At 39.0% G+C, this 20425-nt stretch overlaps 1 protein-coding gene across 1 annotated transcript; it reads left to right on the forward strand.

Moving 5' to 3' along the window:
* The first annotated feature begins 2592 nt into the window (after nucleotides 1-2592).
* On the forward strand, nucleotides 2593-20215 carry LOC102150907 (zinc finger protein 30). The gene is given in 8 exon segments (XM_023651328.2): nucleotides 2593-2791; nucleotides 6124-6204; nucleotides 8712-8838; nucleotides 9896-9994; nucleotides 18599-18688; nucleotides 18691-19578; nucleotides 19581-19787; nucleotides 19790-20215. Coding segments are annotated over 7 exon segments (1710 nt in total). The 5' UTR covers nucleotides 2593-2791; nucleotides 6124-6195; the 3' UTR covers nucleotides 20080-20215.
* Nucleotides 20216-20425: the final 210 nt, after the last annotated feature.

A 20425-nucleotide genomic window follows, 5' to 3' on the forward strand; every position in this document is an offset into this window, starting at 1 on the left:
CACCAGTGGTTACAGCAAGACTGTGGAGCAGTTGTGTTGCTGGCAATATAACTTTGTACTACTTAGGCAGTCTTGCTGTGTCCACTAAAGGTGAGCATCCAGATACCCAATGACACAAAAATTTCACTTGGTATTTACTGAGCAGAAGTGCATACATTTGTTCACCAGGACGTGAGCAAGGATGTTTGTGGCAGCATAATGGATGTAAAATGGTGGTATATTCACTAATCTCTGTTGGCAGAGGTTGCAATAGTGGCTGCCACTCTGGGAGGAGGAATAATGATGGAGAGATTATGAGGCTTGTGGGTGTTTTTCTATTTCTTACTCTGGGTGAAGGTGAGAGTTTACTGGGTCTGTATAATTTTGTGCACTTTTCTGTATATGTCAATAAAAATATTAAAAATATTAAGATGTACAATGTCGTGATTTGATATATTGTGAAATGATTACAAGTTAACGTTTATCATCTCAGTTACCATGTTTGTGTGTGTAGGTGTCTGCAGTGAGAACATTTTAGATCTCAGCCAATTTAAACTCTGCAGAATTACTAACTGCAGTCATGATGCTGTACGTTAGTTCCCCAGAACTTATTAACCTTACAAGTGAATGTTTATGTTTTGACCAACATCCCCCATTTTCTCAGCTCCTGGCAACCACCATTGTACTTGCCTGACACAGTTCTCCTCAAAGCCTTGTAATTTCCTAAGTGGTAAGGGCACTGGGACCATCTTTTGTTCCATTGAGGCACTCTGGGTGGGCTCCTAGATAGCTCTTGGATGGGGACTGGTTCCTAGACAGACCAAGCCATGATTAGAAGCTTGGAATTTTCAGTTCTGCCCCCCACATGACCACTTCTCTGGAGAGGGGAGATGGTCTGGCCATGGAGTGAATAATTGATCATGTATGGTAAGGAAGCCTCCATAAAATCCTAATAGTAGGGATTTGGAGAGCTTCCAGATTGGCAAACATATTCACACACAGCGGTGGGGGGTGACACACCCCCAGCTTCACAGGGACAGAAGCTGCTGTGCTTGGTACCCTCCGAGACCTCATCGTATATATCTCTTCATCTGGCTATCTATCTGTATCCTTTACCATAACCTTTTTTTTTTGTTTTTTTTTTGTTTTTTTTTTTGGAGGAAGATTAGCTCTCAGCTAACTACTGCCAGTCCTCCTCTTTTTGCTGAGGAAGCCTGGCTCTGAGCTAACATCTGTGCCCATCTTCCTCTAGTTTATACGTGGGACGCCTACCACAGCATGGCTGCCAAGCAGTGCCATGTCCGCACCCGGGATCCGAACCAGCGAACCCCGGGCCGCCGAGAAGCGGAACGTGCGAACTTAACCGCTGCGCCACCGGGCCGGCCCCACCATAACCTTTAATAAACTAGTAAACGTGAGTAAGTGTTTCCCGGAGTACTGTCAGCTCCTCTACCAAATTGAACCTCAGGTCATGGGAACCTCTGATTTGTAGCCAATTCAGACAGAATTGTGGGTAATCTGGGGACCCACTACTTGCGATTGGCGTCTGAAGTACGGCAGGAGCAGTCTCGTGGGACTGAGCCCTTTACCTGTGGATCTGGCACTGTCTCCAGGTAGGACACCCAGCTGTTGTTGCAGAGAACTGCTTGTGGGAAAAACCTCTACACATTTGGTGACGAAAAGTGTTGTGAGTGTTCTGTGTGAGAAGTAAAGGAGGCACCCGGCAGAGACACAGGAGAGAGAACTGGGTTTTTTCCTACTTGGGGAGACTGACCTGAGGTTTTTCCTCATATAAAGACTCTATGGATTTAATGAATTTAGAAAAGTTTCATGTAACTACTTATCCCTTTTTGAATTTGAGTTAATTCTGGACAAATGGTTGAATGTAAAAAACATGAGAACAGCTTCATTCGGCTCTTAAGGTGAATCAAACACTTAATCCTTGAATGAAATTTAGATTTATACATTTACAAAGTGTAAAAATGTTTTACATACTCAGTAATTTACTTTCTTTATCTGCAATTCAAAATTGATTAGAAATTAACAAAAGGATACCCATTTTGCAATCTTCCTGTACTTTTTAGTATGCGAAATTTTAAACATACAAAAGTTGTCTTAACAGGACGTGAAAAATACATTAATACATTGCCGTATTAGCTTTCTATTTCCTATACACTTGCAGGATAATCAGTCAATCTTTAATGTGTCCAATGTGAAGAATGTAATGTAATGAAGAATATAATGTAACTTCACTCGTATACGATGTTGGTCAATTAAGACCCTATTGGACAAGCTAGGCCTCTTCGGGGGTATTAAAGTTATCATTCCCATATGTTACTATACAGGTCCTCGTTATCTCAGAGGACGTAACACACCCCGCGTCCCACGTTCGGGAGCTCGCACCCAGCCAAGCACGCGATGGTCACATCGCTGATCCCACAGGGCGGCCCCGCACACACAGGCCTGCGGCCTCGGAAGGCAAGCCCCCGCAGCCCCTCTCCGAACCCTCCAGTCCCTCCCACACGGACGCGCCTCCGGCGCCGGGAAGTCTGAGGCCACCGGCCTCAGGTGGGCCGCCAGCAGTGCGGGATCTGCGCCTGCGCAGCCCAGTCCGGCCCTCCCAGAAGCCTCCGGGGCCGACTGGCGGCGCTTCCCCGAGACGGTGGCGACCTCGGACCCGCCTCCACGAGCGCAGGGACGTCGCCTCGTGCGCCTTTCCGTCCCGGTGCGCGCCGCGCGTGAGGAGGAGACGGGCGCGGGTGGCGCGGGAAGGGCGCGGCGGCGCAGCCCGAAGCCCGCTGGACGGGAGCGGGTGAGGAGCCGCGGGGGTCCGAGCGAGGGGGCGCGGCGTCCTGGGTGACGGGGTCGCGGGGGCTGCGGGGCTCTGTGGGGTCGGGTGGCGCGCGCCTCTCGGTCCCCGCCTCCTCTGCCCTCCTCTCAGCCCCACTCGGCTGCCGCGGAGATGCGGCCGCACGTGGGGAACACTGAGCCCGAGGAAAGGTCTAGGTGAGAAGGTGCGGACCCGAAAGGACGGGCGTGCAGATCAGGAATTGTCCCCGCCGCGGGCTCCTGGGGGCATCTGGGTGGAGACTCCAAGAACAGGCTTCCTCCCGGGGACTGTGCCCCCCGGGGCTTCTCGGGGGTCGTGTGCATGGTTGAGAGCGACCGCGTTCCCTGAGCTCCGAGCGCGGGAACTGCCGCGAGTCTGACCCGGATTCCAGGCTCTTCTCCCTTCCGTGTGGCTGCGCGCCGTCACGGGGCCATGGAGGGTGGGACGTCGTGCTCGCTGTGGCGTCGGGCTCCTTCCGGTTGGGTTTCTCCGGTGGAGGAGCCGCGGGGTTGCAGGCTGAGGGGCCGAGGCAGAGGCGTCCCGCACGGGGGTCCTGGGACCTTATGCGCGTGTGCGAAGCGGCCCGCGGCCTCCCGGGCTGTGTAGGGAAGGGCTGGGTGCGGTTCAGTAATTCAAAAGAGACCTGAGTTTTTATCTAGAGTCAAAAATTATTGTTGGTATGATTTTGCACAAATTTAGTGGTCGGGATAATGAGAATGGTGAGAAAGTCACAGACATCCATGACAAAATAGACAGATAATAAAATTTCTGTTAGGGGCCAGCCCGGGGGCGTAGTGGTTAAGTTGGCAGCTCCGCTTTGGTTGCTGGAGTTTGCGCTTCCATCCCGGATCCCAGGCGCCTGCATACACACTGCTCATCGAGCCCTGCTGTGGCAGCGTCCCACATACAAAATAGAGGAAGATTGGCACAGATGTTAGCTCAGGGACAATCTTACTCAAGCAAAAGGAGGAAGATTTGCAACAGCTGTTAGCTCAGGGCCAGTATTCCTCACCAAAAAAATAAAAAATAAAAAAATTCTGTTTATGAGAATTAGTCATTATAAGGAAAAATGGCTGTGATCTAATGTTACACTGTCTTCAAAGCTGTGGAGAATAGTACTGAAGAAAATGTTAAATTATATATGGAGTTCATTTAAAAAAATAAAATTTTATAAAACCCTTTTGCAAGGGTTGTATTCAGAGTGATATTTTGATTATTCAGAGAAGAATGGAAGGTGTGTAGTCACATTTATAATCACCTTCTGTGTACTCAAAACTTTTCTGTCCATTTTGCGTACATATTCTCATTAATCTGCAATGGCTGTTTTCCTTTGTATTAATGGAAAAATCTTTATAGTGAAATGTGTCTGATTATGCCCGTATCGTACAGCTAAAAGATATTCAAGAACAGGTAAGTGATATTTGTTTCAATCACATTGAGTTTTCAAGGCAGGCCTAGTGTTTACAGACTTTTTTTTTTTTTTTTTTTTGCTGAGGAAGATTAGCCCTGAGCTAACATCTGTGCCAGTCTTTCTCTGTTTTGTATGTGAGCCACCACCACAGCATGGCCACTGAGAAGTGGTGTAGGTCTGCACCCGTGAACTGAACCTGGATGCTGAAGCAGAACACAGCGAACTTAACCACTAGGCCACCCAGGCTCAACCAGTGTTTACAGATTTTTTTAAATGACGAAAATATAGCCTCTGTTGTCATGATGCTTTAAAGATTTTTAATACTTTGAAATATCTTTATGTTGTATTTATAATGATGGAATTAATGCTGACTTGTTGCAAAAAATTTAATTTTCTAAGGAACTTATGAAGGAGAAAATAAGAATACTCTTTCATGCCCCTGCCTAGAAATAATCACTTTTACTGTTTTGGTGTATATGTTTCCAGTTTTTATGTGTGAACATTTCTGTGTGGTTTTGTTTTGACAGAATATAATCAGTCAAATAAAGGAGACTAAGAATCCTGGCCTTAGTTTGAAAAGGAAATCTAACCCTGTCATGGGTTTCCTCGCACCTCTGTGTGCTAGGGAGAAGGGTGCACCTGGGGTCTCCTTGTTTAAAAAACATTCTATTTTCACCTTTTAGATATTAGGAATGGTATTTAAAATATAAGTATCATGGCACCAAATTACTAATAAGACAGCCTTTCAGAATTAATAATTTAGAGACTTAAGGTTACTTTCAAGAAATAGCACTAGTTTCTTATTCCAGTTGTCTTGCAAGTACTAATAATATTTCTAAAGATAGTTATTATAACAGAAAATAAAAATTGTAATGCAAATCCCCATATTATGCAGAAGAATAAGATTCACTGGCTTGGAGCTGGCCCAGTAGCACAGCATTAAGTGCACATGTTCCGCTTCTCGGCGGCCCAGGGTTCACCAATTCGGATCCCGGGTGCGGACACGGCGCCACTTGGCAAAAGCCATGCTGTGGTAGGCGTCCCACATATAAAGGAGAGGAAGATGGGCATGGATATGAGCTCAGGGCCAGTCTTCCTCAGCAAAAAGAGGAGGATTGGCAGCAGATGTTAGCTCAGGGCTAATCTTCCTCAAAAAAAAAAAAAACGAAAAACCAAGATCAAAATAAAAAACACTGTTATTATATCATAACCTTCCAGACTTTTTTATCTACTGATTTCAATGGTCTTTTTCTCTGCCACTCTTTCTCTATTGGTACTTTCATATATTTTTCAAAAATACATAGTTCAGTCTAATTACTCTATTGATAGTATGAATGTTTGATCTGGAATATCCTCAAATATTTTTCCCCAACTTCACATTTGATATCTGCTTTGTATTGTAGTATGATGATGGTTTGTTATATATTTAACTAGTAACCTTTCCTAGATTCAAAATGCCGAACACTGGCTGTCCGTCTCCCATGTCTTAATCAGCTTCAGCCAATTCCAGTGCCATACAAGGGGTCCTGGTTAGGAGGGTCTGGGCTCTTTGCAGTCTTAGAAGGTGTTAACAGAAGGAAGAGGATCTGCTCGGGCCGTGACTGCACCGCCCATTCTCAGGTCTCCATCTACCTCACCAAAAGGACGCAGTGGCCAGAAATCTCCCTGCTGTCAAACCTGGGTCTGGCTTCAATACAGAAATGCCTGTCTTCTCTGACTGCTTAGCAGAGACCCCTGGGATTTGGGGGAGAAAGTGGATTTCTCTAGAATCCTAGTGGGCCCAAATTGTGTGTGCTGGGAAATGGTTTGGAACCTGGAATGGAAGATCCTAACGATGTTATTAATTTAAGTCCTGTCGGGACACTAAAGCAGAACTGGTCTCAAGATCTTTCTCTTCTCCCAGCTCTTGCTTTCTGGATCTGTGCTTCCGTTAGAGGAGCCCTGAGGACTGATCCGCTCCTGCAGGTCTAAAACTATGGCCCATGTAAGTCGATGTTCCTTTCCTTCTTGAAATATGTGGGGTTTTTTTAGTCATGTGAGTATTTTTATTAATTTTATAAAGTTTACTGCCAAGAGAGGGCCCTCAAATAACCTGCTCCCCATCTCTTGTTCCAGCGAAATGTGATGCCAGATTACCCAGCATCCTCTCTCTGTCGCCCGTTCTAAACTAACTAGTGTTCATGTTATCACTGGAAAGTTATGGACCATATCTTAGGTGCCCCTTCTTCTCCCAAAGGCAGTGATGGAGCGGTCAGGTGACAAGTCCTTTGAAGTAAAGATTTATGCTACTCAAGTCAGGTCTGTAGTTTGGTGAGATAGAGACAGTGGTTACTGGTTATATTTTACCATCCCTGAGAAGAATTTGCAATTTTCCAGACTTGAGATTTCCAGGTAGATAAGATAGAAATTTGGTATTGAATGACCTACATCTCAGTGTTGGGTGAAATGTCATGGTTTGTGTAGATTAGTACAGGCATAGCTCAGAGATACTGCAGGTTCAGTTCCAGGCCTCTGCAGTAAAGCAAATATTGCAATAAAGCAAGTCACGTGAATTTGTTGGTTACCAGTGCATATAAAACTTAAGTTTCTACTGTAGTCTTTTAACTGTACAACAGCATTATGTCTAAAAAAACAATGTACTTACCTTAATTTAAAAATACTTTATTGCCAAAAAATGCAAACCATCATCTGAGCCTTCAGTGAGTTGTAATTTTTTGCTGGTGGAAGGTCTTGTAAAAAATGCAATATCTATGACAGCAGAACACTGAGATAAAAGGTACCTGGGTTCCTGAAATGCCAAGTGAAAAGGCTGCTGAACACCCACATTGGATGGTGGTGTACATGAAAAATAAACTATCAAGTTAGGGGGAAAAAATGCAATATCTGCAAAGCACGATAAAGCCAAGAGCAATAAAACAAGATATGCCTGTATCTGATTGAAATTTGCAAACTTGGAGGTTGTGGATCTTGGCAGAAGATCTCTGAGAGATAAACATCAAGGCTAGCCTGTTGTTGAATGGGATATACTAAATTTGGGTGAAATCTACATAATTCATCACCCTTCCTCAATATTCTTTACCTCAGTGTATTGGTTATCTATTGCTGCGTAAAAAATTACCTCAGCACTTACTGGCTTAAAGCAGTAAAGGTTTCTCTCACAGTTTCCGTGGGTCGGAAATCTGGACGTGGCTCAGCTCGGCTCTCCTGCTCTGAATCTCCTACAAGGCTATCAAGGTATCAGGGCTGCAGCCCTCTTAAGGCCAACGTCGGCTGCATCTGCTTCCGAGCTCACTCCAGTGGTTTTTGACAGGATCTGGTTACTCCTGGACTGTTGGCCAGAGGCCACTCGTGGTTGGGCAAGTGAGACAGCAAAAGAAGGCAAGCAATATGGAAGTGTCATAGTCATTTTTAGTCTATCAGAAGTAACATTTCATCACTTTAGGCATACTCTGTTTATTAAAAGCAAGTCACTCGGTTCAGCCCACACATGTGGGAAGGAGAGCACACAAGGGCATGAATGCCAAAAGGTGATCATTGGTAACCTAAGTAGCAGCTGCTCACCACACTCAGCATGAGCCAGGTGTTCAGTGACACATGGTAGAGGGCAACAACAAAAAATCCTAAGTAGTAAGTGAACATAGAATCACAGAATTGAGGAAGACCTTACAAATGTTATGCATCCTACCTGTGTAAGGATTAAATCCGTAAAACATAATGTCATATGCCAAAGAGTACATGGGTTTATCAAAACAAGAAAAAATAAGGTAAGATCTGATGTAGTGAAGTATTTAATGCTTGAAAAAATTATTTTTATACAAACCCTATTTTCTAAAATTAAGACTTTATACTGCATTTCAAAAAATATCTGATTGAGGTCAGCCTGCTGGCATAGTGGTTAAGTTCATGTGCTCCTGTTCAGTGGCCCGGGGTTTACTGGTTCAGATCCTGGGTGTGGACCTACACACTGCTCATGCCATGCTGTGGCGGCATCCCATATAGAAGAGTTAGAAGGACTTACAACTAGAATATACGACTATGTACTGGGGCTTTGGGGAGGAAAAAAAAAAACAGGGAGATTGGCAACAGATAGTAGCTCAGGGCCAATCTTCCTCACACACACACACACAAAAATCTGATTAAATTTTCTCTTATCTAAAAAGTGAAAATTTTCTTCAGTGACTCACATTTACTGAGAATTTATGTGACATCTCAATCAGGCATTATGTTTGTATTCACTATTTAACAGTAAAACATTATTTTATCTATTATCAAATGGTTCAAATATTTAAGAGCGTGCCAGGAAATTTTGTCTATTCCAGCAGGCTTCTTCAAAAACATATGTTCTGCTTTAGTCTCCTCTCATAGTATAGATTTTTAGCCTACTTACTTGCTGTGTTGCTCTCTTCCTGCAATGCAGTCCTTATCTCCTCTCCTTCCAGCTTCAAAATATTCCTTTAATTTCCCTAGTAATACGTGGGTTTGCCGTTTCAGTCATCTATGACGTTCAGCGATGTGGCCATAGACTTCTCTCAGCAGGAGTGGGAAGGTCTCGACCCTGTTCAGAAGACTTTGTACCAGGACGTGATGGTGGAGAGCTATAGAAACCTCGTCTCACTGGGTATGTTTATCAGCTTCAAATGGTTTAGAATAATTTAGAATCTGTTCTTTAGGATATGTTTTTTTCCACTGTGATTTTCAGGGCTGCTTTGCAAGAAACTAGTTAAATTTCTTTGTTCTTTTTTTCCAAAGAAGTGGTTTGAGCTTTGTCCCGTTGGAAATGGCAGCTCCATTAAACACCTTCACCTTCCCTGTCCTTCAGTGACACTCATACCTCCTCCAATCTGACTTGCAGTTGCCTCTCTTCTTTAATGAATATGGTCTAGTTTAGAATTCTCTGGCATTTATAATCATCATCAAAAGATCCAGGTTTCCTATTTATTTATGCTCAGAATTTCTATAGATACTTCATTTTAATATCTGATCCACTTGTAGGGAGATGAGCTTGTCACAGGGTCCTGAATTGCTCTTAACTGCTGTAAAAGAGCTTCCACAATTTATGTAGTGGTGGATTAGATAAATAGAATTAATTGAGAACTGAGGCATACAAATAATATTTTGTAAGAAATTTTTTCTATTTTGTGGTTGAAAGTTATAATCTATGAACATTACATTTAAAATGAAATGAATATCCTATAGGTATCTCTTCTTGTGTACTCTTCATAAAACAACATTATCAGTAATAATGTTGATAGCTGACATTGTGCTCGTATGTAACAGGCAATGCTCTAAGCATTTTACATATACATATCAACTTGTTTAATCCTCCTAACAGACTTCTTATTCCCATTTTACAAGTGAGAATTCTGAGGCCCAGGGGGTTTAAGTGACTTTCCCAAAATCAGGCACAGCTGAAAGTGGCAAAGGCGGGACTTGAACCACAGCTCCAAAATCTCTGTTTTTAGCTATGGTATTATGCATGCTCTCAAGAAAAAGAGGATATATGAGTGTATATTTTTAAAAACCACTACCATGCCTAATTTTTTGTTTTTTAGTTCCCTTACCCTCTCTTCTCAAAAATCTTGTTCAATATCATTTTATGTTTAGTTTATTATTATTATAATTTTAACTAAACAATGTTTTGTTCTACATCATATGGCATGTTTTTTCTTTGTAAGCAAGACATTCCAATTCTAAGCCAGATGTGATTACATTATTGGAGCAAGGAAAGGAGCCCTGGATGGTTGTAAGGGAAGAAACGAGAAGATGCTATACGAGTAAGTATGAGCAAGTCCAACTGTGGGAATATATTTGTGTAAGCAAAAGCCCAAGTAGTTAAGGACGAGACACACTTGAAGTGTTGGTTGGAAAGCTGCATTCGCATTGGAGAAAATAACCTGTGATCTAGAGGGGAAATAAATACTCTGCATGAGCTACCCAGTGAGTTTCATCTTCACCTCATTAACCACTCACTTTGTTATTCTTCTCATATTTCTGTCCCTGTTCAGTGATTGGCATTGTCCTTCTTCCTCATGCACCATTTTATCTGTATTTTGAACTCAAAGTGCTTTCCAGATCCTCTTGTGCAGGACAAGGTTTCATTGCCTAAAAAATGTATTCATTCCTATATCTGGCTAATAAAATGGAGTTTATAGTGTATTAGGTAAGACATATAAATAATCATGTAAACAAATACGTAGATATACAACATTATGTAGTGAAATGTAGTATGAAGGAAACTAACCAAGAACAGGGCAGATTTAGGTAAGGCAGGATGGTCAGGAACCCTTTTCTGAGGAGGTGATATTTGAGCTGAGACATAGATAGTAAAGGGCCCAGGCCATTTGAGTATCTGAGGAGCATTCCAAGAAGAGTAAACAACAAATGCAAAGGCCTGGAAGGGAGCCCGAATATTGTGTGTTTCAGAGCAGCAGGTAGATGAGAGCAGGGTTATTGAGGGGTGACTAACAAAATGTGCAGTCAGTATGTTATGAGGGACCAGATCATATAAGGTGTTATGATTCATTAAGAGGAATTACAGTTGTTTTCTAAGATTATTTAGGAGCCATGATCTGATTATATTTTTAATATCTTTAATTTTCAAAAATTAAACCTTTTTGTTAATTATGAGACTTACACAGAAGTCTAGATAAAATAAATATAGATTGATTACTTATTTGCTTCTCTCATATACTTTTCATATATGTATTAATTTTTATTAAAGAAATTTTTGTCCTAATATTAATCTATTGGAGTTTTTCTTAATTTCTTTCTAGGTTGGTCTTCTGAAATTACTTTTTCTTTTATCTCTCCTGTATTCCTGAGCTTTATCACTTCATTTCTGAGTTTTTCTAATTCTGATTTATGTTGTTCTTTGATTTCTTGTAGCAGTTTCTTAAAGTCAGAATACTTAATATTGTTAAGATGGCAGTACCACGCCAAATCTCATTGTCTTATTTGCAAAACTTGACATCCTGATCATGAAACTCATGTGGATATGCAAGGGATCCAGAATAGCCAAAAAGTCTTGAAGAAAACAGAATTTGCACTTTCCCATTTCAGAACTTAATACATACCAAAACTTAATGGGATGCATTGAAAGCAGTGCTAGGAAGGAAGTTTATGGCTGTAAACGCTTACATTAGAAAGAAAGATCTCATGTCAACAACCTAACTTCATACATCAAGGAACTAGAAAAACAGTGGAGAAAATCAATGAAGCAAAGAACAGTGGAGAAAATCAGTGAAGCCAAGAGTTGATTTTTCAAAAATATCAACCAAAGTGAGAAAACTTTACCTAGATAGTTGAAGCAAAAAGAGAGAAGACTTGAGTAACTAAAATCAGAAATGAAAGAGGGGACTATAAACAATTGTATGCCAACAAATTGGGTAGTTTAGATGAAATCCTGAAAATACACAATCTACCAAAGCTGAATTAAGAAGAAATAGGAAATCTAATCAGACTTGTACTAGTAAAGAGATTGAATCAGTTATAAAAACCTCCTAACAAAGAATAGCCCTGGATCCAGTCACTTTACTGTTGAATTCTACTGAACATTTAAAGAAGAATTAACACCAGTTCCCCTCAGACTCTTCCAAAAAATCAAAAAGGAAGGAACATTCCCAAACTTACTCTGCGAGGCCAGCATTACCCTGATACCAAAGCCACACGAACACACAACAGGAAGAGAAAACTACAGGTCAGTATTCCTAATGAATATTGAGGCAGAAATTCTCAACAAAATACTAGCAAGCTGAATTCACAAGCACATAAAAAAGGATTCTACACCGTCGCCAAATGGGATTTATTTCTGGAATGCAAGGATGGTGCAATATATAAAAATCAAGCAATGTAACACAATACAGTAACAGAATAAAGGGGAAAAAACACATGATCATCTCAATTGATGTGGAAAAAGCATTTGACAAAATTCGATACCCTTTATGACAAAAACACTCAAGAAACTAAGAATAGAAGGAAACTACTTCAACAACATAAGAGCCATATATGCAAAGCCTGGCTAACATCAGTCTCAATGGTGAAAGACTGAAAGTACTATATTTTCTGTGTCCCATAAGTTTTCATATGTTCTGTTTTCACTTTCATTTGTCTTACAGCATTGTAATTTCCCTTGTGATTTCTTCTTTAACCCATTTGTTATCTAAGTGGCATTTAAGTGTGTGTTGTTTAATTTCCACATATTTATGTATTTTCTAGTTTTCCCTCTGCTGTGGATTTCTAATTTTATTCCTTCGTGATCAGAAAAGATGCTATGATTTCAGTCTTTTAAAAGTTCTTTATATTTGTTTTGTGGTCTAATGTGATCTATCTTGGAGAATGTTCCGTGTGCACTTGAGAAGAATTTGTATTCTCCTCTTGTTGTATGGAGTGTTCTCTGTATTTCTGTTAGGTCCAGTTTGTCTAGTGCTGTTCAGGTCCTCTATTTCCCTATTGATCTTCTGCCTGATTGTTCTATCCATTATTGAAGGTAGGGTATTGAAGTCTCCCACCATTACTGTATTGTTGTCTATATCTCCCTTTAATTCTCTCAGTGTTTGCTTCATATGTTTTAGAGCTCTGATATTTGGTGCATAAATATTTATAATTGTCTGTCTTCCTGGTGATTTGACTGTCTTATCATTATATAATGCCCTTTTTGTCTCTTGTGATAGTTTTTTACTTCAAATCACCCCTACTTTCTTTAGGTTGCCATTTGCATGGAATATCTTTTTCCATCCTTTGACTTTTAGTCTGTGTATGTCCTTAGATCTAAAGTGGGTCTCTTGTAAGTAGCAAGTCATTAAATTGTTTTTTATCCAGTTCAACCAATCTATGTCTCATGGTTGGACAGTTTAATCTGTTTACATTTAAATTACTGATAGGAAAGGATTTCTTATTGCCATTTTGTTACTTATTTTCTGGGTGTTTTTGTGTGTTTGGCTTTTTTGACTCTTGTTTCCTCTCTTACTGCCTTCCTTTGTGTTTCATTGATTTTTTTTTGTAGTGACCCACTTTGATTCCCTTCTCATTTCCTTATGTGTGTGTTCTATAGATACTTCCTTTGTGGTTACCATTGTGATTATATAAAACATCTTAAAGTTATAATAATCTATTTTAACCTGATAAAAACTTAACTTCAGTCACATACAAAAACTACTCATTTATAGCTCTGCTCTCCACCTTTCTATTATTGATGTCATAAATTACATCTTTATATATTGTGTACCCATTAACATAGACTAGTTTTTTTATGATGTCTTTTAGATTCTAAACTAGAATTTAAAGTGGATTTATGCACCAGAATTACAATAATACAAGATTCTATATTTGTCCATATATTTACTTTTATTGGAGAACTATATACTTTTGTGTGGGTTTGTGTGACTTTCTAGTATCCTTTTGTTTTATCTTGGAAGGTATGATTTCTCCGTCATTTTTGAAGGACGGTTTTTCCAGATATACTATTCTTGGTTGATTTTTTTTTTTTCTTCCAGTACTTTGAAAATATCATCCCGCTCCCTTCTGGTCTACAATGTTTCTGCTGAAGAATACACTGATGATCTTATGGAAGCCCACTTGTGATGAGTTGTTTTTCTCTTGCTGCTTTCAAGATTCTTTCCTTCTCTTTGAGTTTCGAAAGTTTTATTATTATATGTCTAGATATGGGTCTCTTGAATTTTCCTAGTGAGAGTTCATTCAGCTTCTTGTTTTTTTTCCTCAAATTTGGGATGTTTTCAGCCATTATTTCTTTAAATAAGCTCTCTGCCCTTTTCTCTTTTCTCCTCCTGGGACTCCCATAATGTGTATATTGGTCCCTTTGATGTTCTCCCACATGTCCCTTAGACACTCTTCATTTCATTCTTTTTTCGTTTTTTTCCTCTGACTTGATGATTTCAAATGACCTTTCATCAAGTTTGCTGAGTCTTTGTTCTGCCTGATCAAGCCTGCTATTCAACCCCTCTTATGAATTTTTCAGTTTGTTGTATTTTTCAAGTCCAGCATTTCTGTTTGGTTCTATCTTATAATTTCTGTCTATTTGCTGATATTCTTATTTTCTTCATGCATTGTTTTCCTGATTTCATTTAGTTGTCTTATCTGTGATCTCTTTTAGCTCATTTAGCATCTTTAAGACAGTCATTTTAAATTCTTTTTCAGAAACTTCATAGATCTGTTTCTTTAGCGTCAGTTCCTACAGCTTTGTTTTCAGTCCTTTGACTGGGCCATGTTTTCTTGTTTCTTTGTATGCCTTGTGATCTTTTGTTGAGATTTTAGCTTTAAGAAAAGAGCTACATCTCTCAGTCTTTACAGAATGGCTCTGTACAAGAGAAGACCTTCACCAGTCAGCCCAGCCAGGGGTTCTAGAACCTTTTGCACCTTTTCTGGAGATGCATCTTTTTTGGGGTTGTGTGTGTGCTTTTATTCTAGTATATATGGCTGCTTAACTGTCTTAATTTCCTGTCTCTTCTCAGGAGCTTTCAGTTTCTGTTGCATTCCTCTATCCTTAATCTTTTGCTTCTCCTGGCGACTGCCTGTGGAACTGCCCATCCTCTACTGCTCTAACACACTGCGGTGCTTACCTGTTTTCAGTGGTCTCCAACCTGATGTGCAAACTACGCTGGCATTCCATCAGCACCCCAAGCCAGGTGAGACAGAAACCAGTCCCTTGGGCAGCCTACAGACAAGCCAGAATGCTGGACACAAGTTCCACGTTTTTTTCTGTCCCAAGAGAGGAGCCAGAAATTGGGAGGTGGTATTCTCCCCATCTGACCTCATTACCCTGGGTGGCACGAGGGGCTAGGGCAAGCAAACTATGACCAACTCTTACCCTTTTTGGCTGCCTCTTGTTTTGTTTATATGTTTACCGGGGTTCTGTAGCCCCTTACCTAGTTTTTAGTGTTCTCACAAAGACATTTTGGTACATATATTGCTGTTAATTCAGTGTCTCTTGGGGAAAACAAAGGCCTGTATCTTCCTAGTCTGCCATCTTCCTAATGTCCTATCCTCTTGGTTTTAGTTCTGTTTCCCATTTCCTGCCTTGTACTGGGATATTTAAATTTTTTTACTATTCATTTTAACTTATCTATTGGCATTTTGGCTGTTTCTCTTTGCATATTTATTTTAATGTATGTTATAGGCATTACAATATACAATATACCTAAGCTTTCACAATCTACATAGTTAATATTGTAGTATTTCTTGTAAAATGAGGACACTTTGCAACTTCAATCCCTTTATACCTACCTTTCCCTTCATAATTGTCATGTTTATCACATCTACATACATTGAAAATACCATCAGACAGTGTTATAAGCTTTGCCTTCAACAGTCACATATATCCGAAAGAACTTAAAGGGGAATAAATGATCTCACGTATTTACGTAGATATTTACCTTTCATGATACCTTTCCTTCATTCCTGATAATTCAAGATTCTCTTTTGTATCATTTTCCGTCAGCCTAAATGACTTCCTTTAGTAGTTTTGTTCTTTTCATCAGACATTTTTTTTTGCCTTTGTCTCTGTTTTCTTTTCAGATCCTAATTACATCTTTAGATTTATTACCACAGGTCCCTGAAGCTCTATTATAAAAGTTTTTAACCTGTAATATCTATGAATTTCATCTTGACATCTGTCTGTACATTTCTATACATCTGTCAAGTTTACTGACTCTTTTCTCTGTTGTTTCCATTCTGCCATAAGATCTTCCAGCAACTTTAGAAATTATATCTTTTAGTTCTGCAGTATTCATTTTGTTCTTTATGTGGTTTCTTTTTCTCTTGTTTCTATTTCATATCTTTTCAGTAATTTCAAATGTGTGGGTTTTACATTTTTTCTTAATCTCTTAGTGTATAAATAAAAATAGCATCTTTTATGTGTTTGATAATTTTACCACCTGGATTGTCTCAGGTTTAGCATCTGTGGTTTCTTTTCCCTTGAGAGGGGATCACATTTTTTCTTTTTATGATGAGTAATTTTGAATTGTATTGGTGGACGTTGTGAGTGCTGTGTTGTATTTATTCTGGGTTTTCTCCATTTCTCTGAAGAATACTGATATGTTTACATGTTGATATTTTAGCAAGTAGTCAAAGCAATAATATTTAGACTTTACGTGTGTTCTGCTGTTTGTGGGCAGTGGTTTAATTCTCAGTTGGTTCTCTGAGGCTTTGCTACACTGGTTTGTGTTCTTCTCATGCATGTGTAATTCAGATTCAGACTAAGATTTGTACTGGTTTGTACCCCAAATTAGGGAATCTTCTCTAAATGTTTCCCATCCAGGATTCCTCCCTCACTTTCCAGTTTGGTTGTTTTCCTTGCCATGGTTTTCATAGCAGGAAATATGTTGGGGCTTTTGTAGCCCATTTTTGTGCCAGTATAACTGGGGCCCACCCCTGTGGGAAGGCTATAAATGACAGGGAAAATAGCAAGAAACTCACTCTAGTGTAAGCCACTTCTTAAGGTTTTCACTCCCCCTCCACTCTTCCTCTTTTGTTTACTTTTATTTACTGACTTCAGGTGATTGATTTATTTTGTCAAGCATTTTTAGTTGATGCCAGTCAGAAAGGGAGATGGACTCTAAGAGGTTTACTCCACCATCCTGAAAGTAGAACTTCCTCAGTTAAGGAGTATTTAATGGTGAAAATGGTTTTTTTCATTTATTTTCTCTTGTATCATGATGGACTCATTGGTTTTTATTGTATTCTTTTTATCTATCACAATCATTTTTATGCTACTATTTTAAAAATTTTGGCCAGTCATGTAAGTCTTTGACATCTTCATTTCTTTCTGGCATAAGATTTCTAGGCTCACTTTTCTTGCCCCCTTCCCAAATTGTTTTTTTTATCCAACTATCTTGGATCCATATGGTGGACATTGATATTTAGAAATTATAATTTAGGAGTTAAAGATTGCTCTTTATAACTATCTTTTCTGACACCTTTTTCTATTTCTTCTGTGGCAATTGATCTGTTTAAGCTTTCTCGGTGACTTTTTTTTATGAATTTTGTTGAATTTTTCTGGAAAATTTTCCGTTTTGTTTATACTTTCAAAAGTATTAATGATGTATTAAGAAGTATTCATAATATCAATAAAATTCATTTTAATTTTGCATTTACCCCATAATCATTTTTTTGTTTTTGTTCTTTTTTGATTGGTTTAGCTAGTGTTTTACTTCTTGATTTTTAAAGCACCAGCTCTTTATTTATTAACACTACTCTTTTCTAATTCGTTACATTTTCTTTTATCTTAATTTATTTTTTCTGCTTTACTTTGTTTATTTTCTAAGTTTTGGAAGTGGTTCCTTAACTCATTTGTTTCTTCACTTTTTATTGAAATAAGTGCTTAAATCTTTGAATTCTCTGAATGCTGAAATTTCCGAGATTATGGTATGTAGTTATTTTCTCTATTGTAATTTACTGGAATTCTTCTATTTCAGTTTTATATTTCCATATTTACCCAGCATTTATTCTAGAGAGGATGTTTCCATTTTCATGTGGAACATGTTTTCATTTTCTAATATGGCTATTAATTTATATTGTTACTTGTTTTTGGAGCGAGAGTGTGTATGTTGTCTCAGAGTTTTGCCACGTACATACTCTACTTGCAAGATATTTCTTGCCCCCAAATCTCATGCTGCTTATTCAGCAGTTTCAAATTTCATCAAGATATTCCTTCATATTGGTTGTTATGTTACAGGTTACGTCTGTCAGTTCTTTTTCACATACTTCCTGGCATTCTTCCTCCAAACTCCTTCACTGTATAATTCAGTTTCACTTCTTTTCCTTGAAGTCCCCAGATTCTCAGAGTTTTATAAGACTTTTTGTAGGGTGTATACCCAGTACATGTCTGAAAATTCATTGAGAGACTTGTAGGAATTACCAGAATGATCAACCTTGGTTAGAAGGAAAAGAGAGAGAGGACCTGAGGGAAGATTTGAAGGGATAAAACAGATAAAACATCTGTAGAATGGGTAGTTAATAAGAAGGAGCTCGATGAAGATAAGTAAATAAGAACTCTCATTTTATTTCATATGGGAACAAAGAAATGCACACATGGCTGTGCACTGGAGGGAGTGAACCACAGTATCTGTATTTTTAAGGGGAAATATATAATTGGAGAAAGATCAGGTATAAACAGTTGCCTTTAATATATTTATATTTTATATGGAAACTTATACAGGAAAGAGTACATTAAATCATTGTAGTAAAGTGTGATAAATGAATTATGGAGACATTGTCAGTAACTGTTTCAAACTGCATAGCCGATTTTAGAGTTCTCTAAAGTATTCATCTCTAACAGGTGATATTTTTTATTTTTAAGAAAACCTACTGTAAAACATTCACCTTTTTTGGTCAGGAAAACAAAATGTTTTTCTCATTTCTTTTAGATTTGGAGTCAAGATATGAAATAATCAGCTATGAAAAAGTACCCATTTATGAAAAATGTCCATCTCTTACTCTGCATCAGAAGTTTCATCATAGAAACCCTATGAATGTGACCAGTGTGAGAAGGCCTTTAGTTGACATACAGACCTTACAGTACATCAGAGAATTCATACTGGAGAGGAGCCCTATGAATGTAAGCAATGTGGAAAGGCTTTTAATTGTGCATCCAACCTTCCACAACATCAGAGAATTCATACTGGTGAAAAACCCTATAAATGCGAGGAATGTGGAATGACCTTTAGTCGTAAGATAGATCTTAGAGTTCATCAGAGAATTCGTACTGGTGAGAAACCCTATGAATGTGAAGAATGTGGGAAGGCCTTTAGTTGTGTCTCACATCTTACTCAACATGGAAGAGTTCATACTGGTGAGAAATCCTACATATGTAATGAATGTGGGAAGGCCTTTAGTCAATGTGGAAGACTTAGAATACATCAGAGAATTCATACTGGTGAGAAACCCTATGAATGTAAGGAATGTGGGAAGGCCTTTAGTCAAGCCTCTCACCTTGTACAACATGGCAGAATTCATACTGGTGAAAAACCCTATGAATGCCATGAATGTGAGATGATCTTTAGTCGTGGTATAGATCTTAGAGTACATCATAGAATTCATACTGGGGAGAAACCCTACAAATGTAAGGAATGTGGGAAGGTCTTTAGTTGTGCCTCAAATCTTGTTCAGCATGAGAGAATTCATACTGGGGAGAAGCCCTATGAATGTAAGGAATGTGGAATGACATTTAGTCGTGGCTATCAACTCATTCCGCATCAGAGAATGCATATTGGTGTGAAACTCTATGAATGTAAGGAATGTGGAAAGGCCTTTAGTCATGCTTCAGCACTTATTCAGCATGAAAGAATTCATACTGGTGAGAAGCCCTATAAATGTAAAGAATGTGGTAAGGCCTTTATTCTTATGTATTATTAAGAATGCATCACAGAATTCATACTGGTGAGAAACCCTATGAATGTAAAGAATGTGGGAAGGCCTTTAGTTGTACCTCAAACCTTGTGAGGCATGAGAGAATTCATACTGGTGAAAAACCATATGAGTGTAAGGAATGTTGGAAGGCCTTTAGTCAGGTTGAAAGCCTTAGAACTCATCATAGAATTCACACTGGTGAGAAACCCATGAATGTAAAGAGTGTGGGAAGGCTTTTAGTAGTGGCCATCAACTAATTGTACATCATAGATTTCATAGTGGTGAGAAACCCTATGAATGTAAGGAATGTGGGAAGGCCTTTAGTGTGTATGGATGACTTACTCGACATCAGAGTATTCACAGTGGTGAGAAACCTTTTGAATGTAACAAATGTGGGAAGTCTTTTAGGCTTAATTCAAGTCTTAAAGTACATCAGAGAATTCATACTGGAGAGAAACCTTATGAATGTAAGGACTGTGGAAGGGCATATATGCAGTAGACAAGGTACAGACAGCAATGGATTTATAACACTGAGAAAAAATTTGAATGAAAAGAATGTGGGAATGCTTTTAGATATGGTTGAGTTCTTATAAGGCATTAAATAATTTGTACTGGTGAGAATCCCTCAGAATGTAAATGCTGTTTTGGTTTTTAAATTTATGACCCAAATATTGTTCATATTCAGAGAATTTAGGATCTATTTTTATATAACATGAGAAAACCTTTACTAGCAATTCTCTATTTATAGATTATGAAAATATTCATAATGGAGGAAAACTCAGAGAATGTAGAAATGCCCTTGTTTTTGATGCTTTATTTATAAAAGCCCTCCAGCCCTAGTCAAT

This window comes from Equus caballus, chromosome 10, assembly GCF_041296265.1.
Source record: "Equus caballus isolate H_3958 breed thoroughbred chromosome 10, TB-T2T, whole genome shotgun sequence".
NCBI lineage: Eukaryota > Metazoa > Chordata > Mammalia > Perissodactyla > Equidae > Equus > Equus caballus.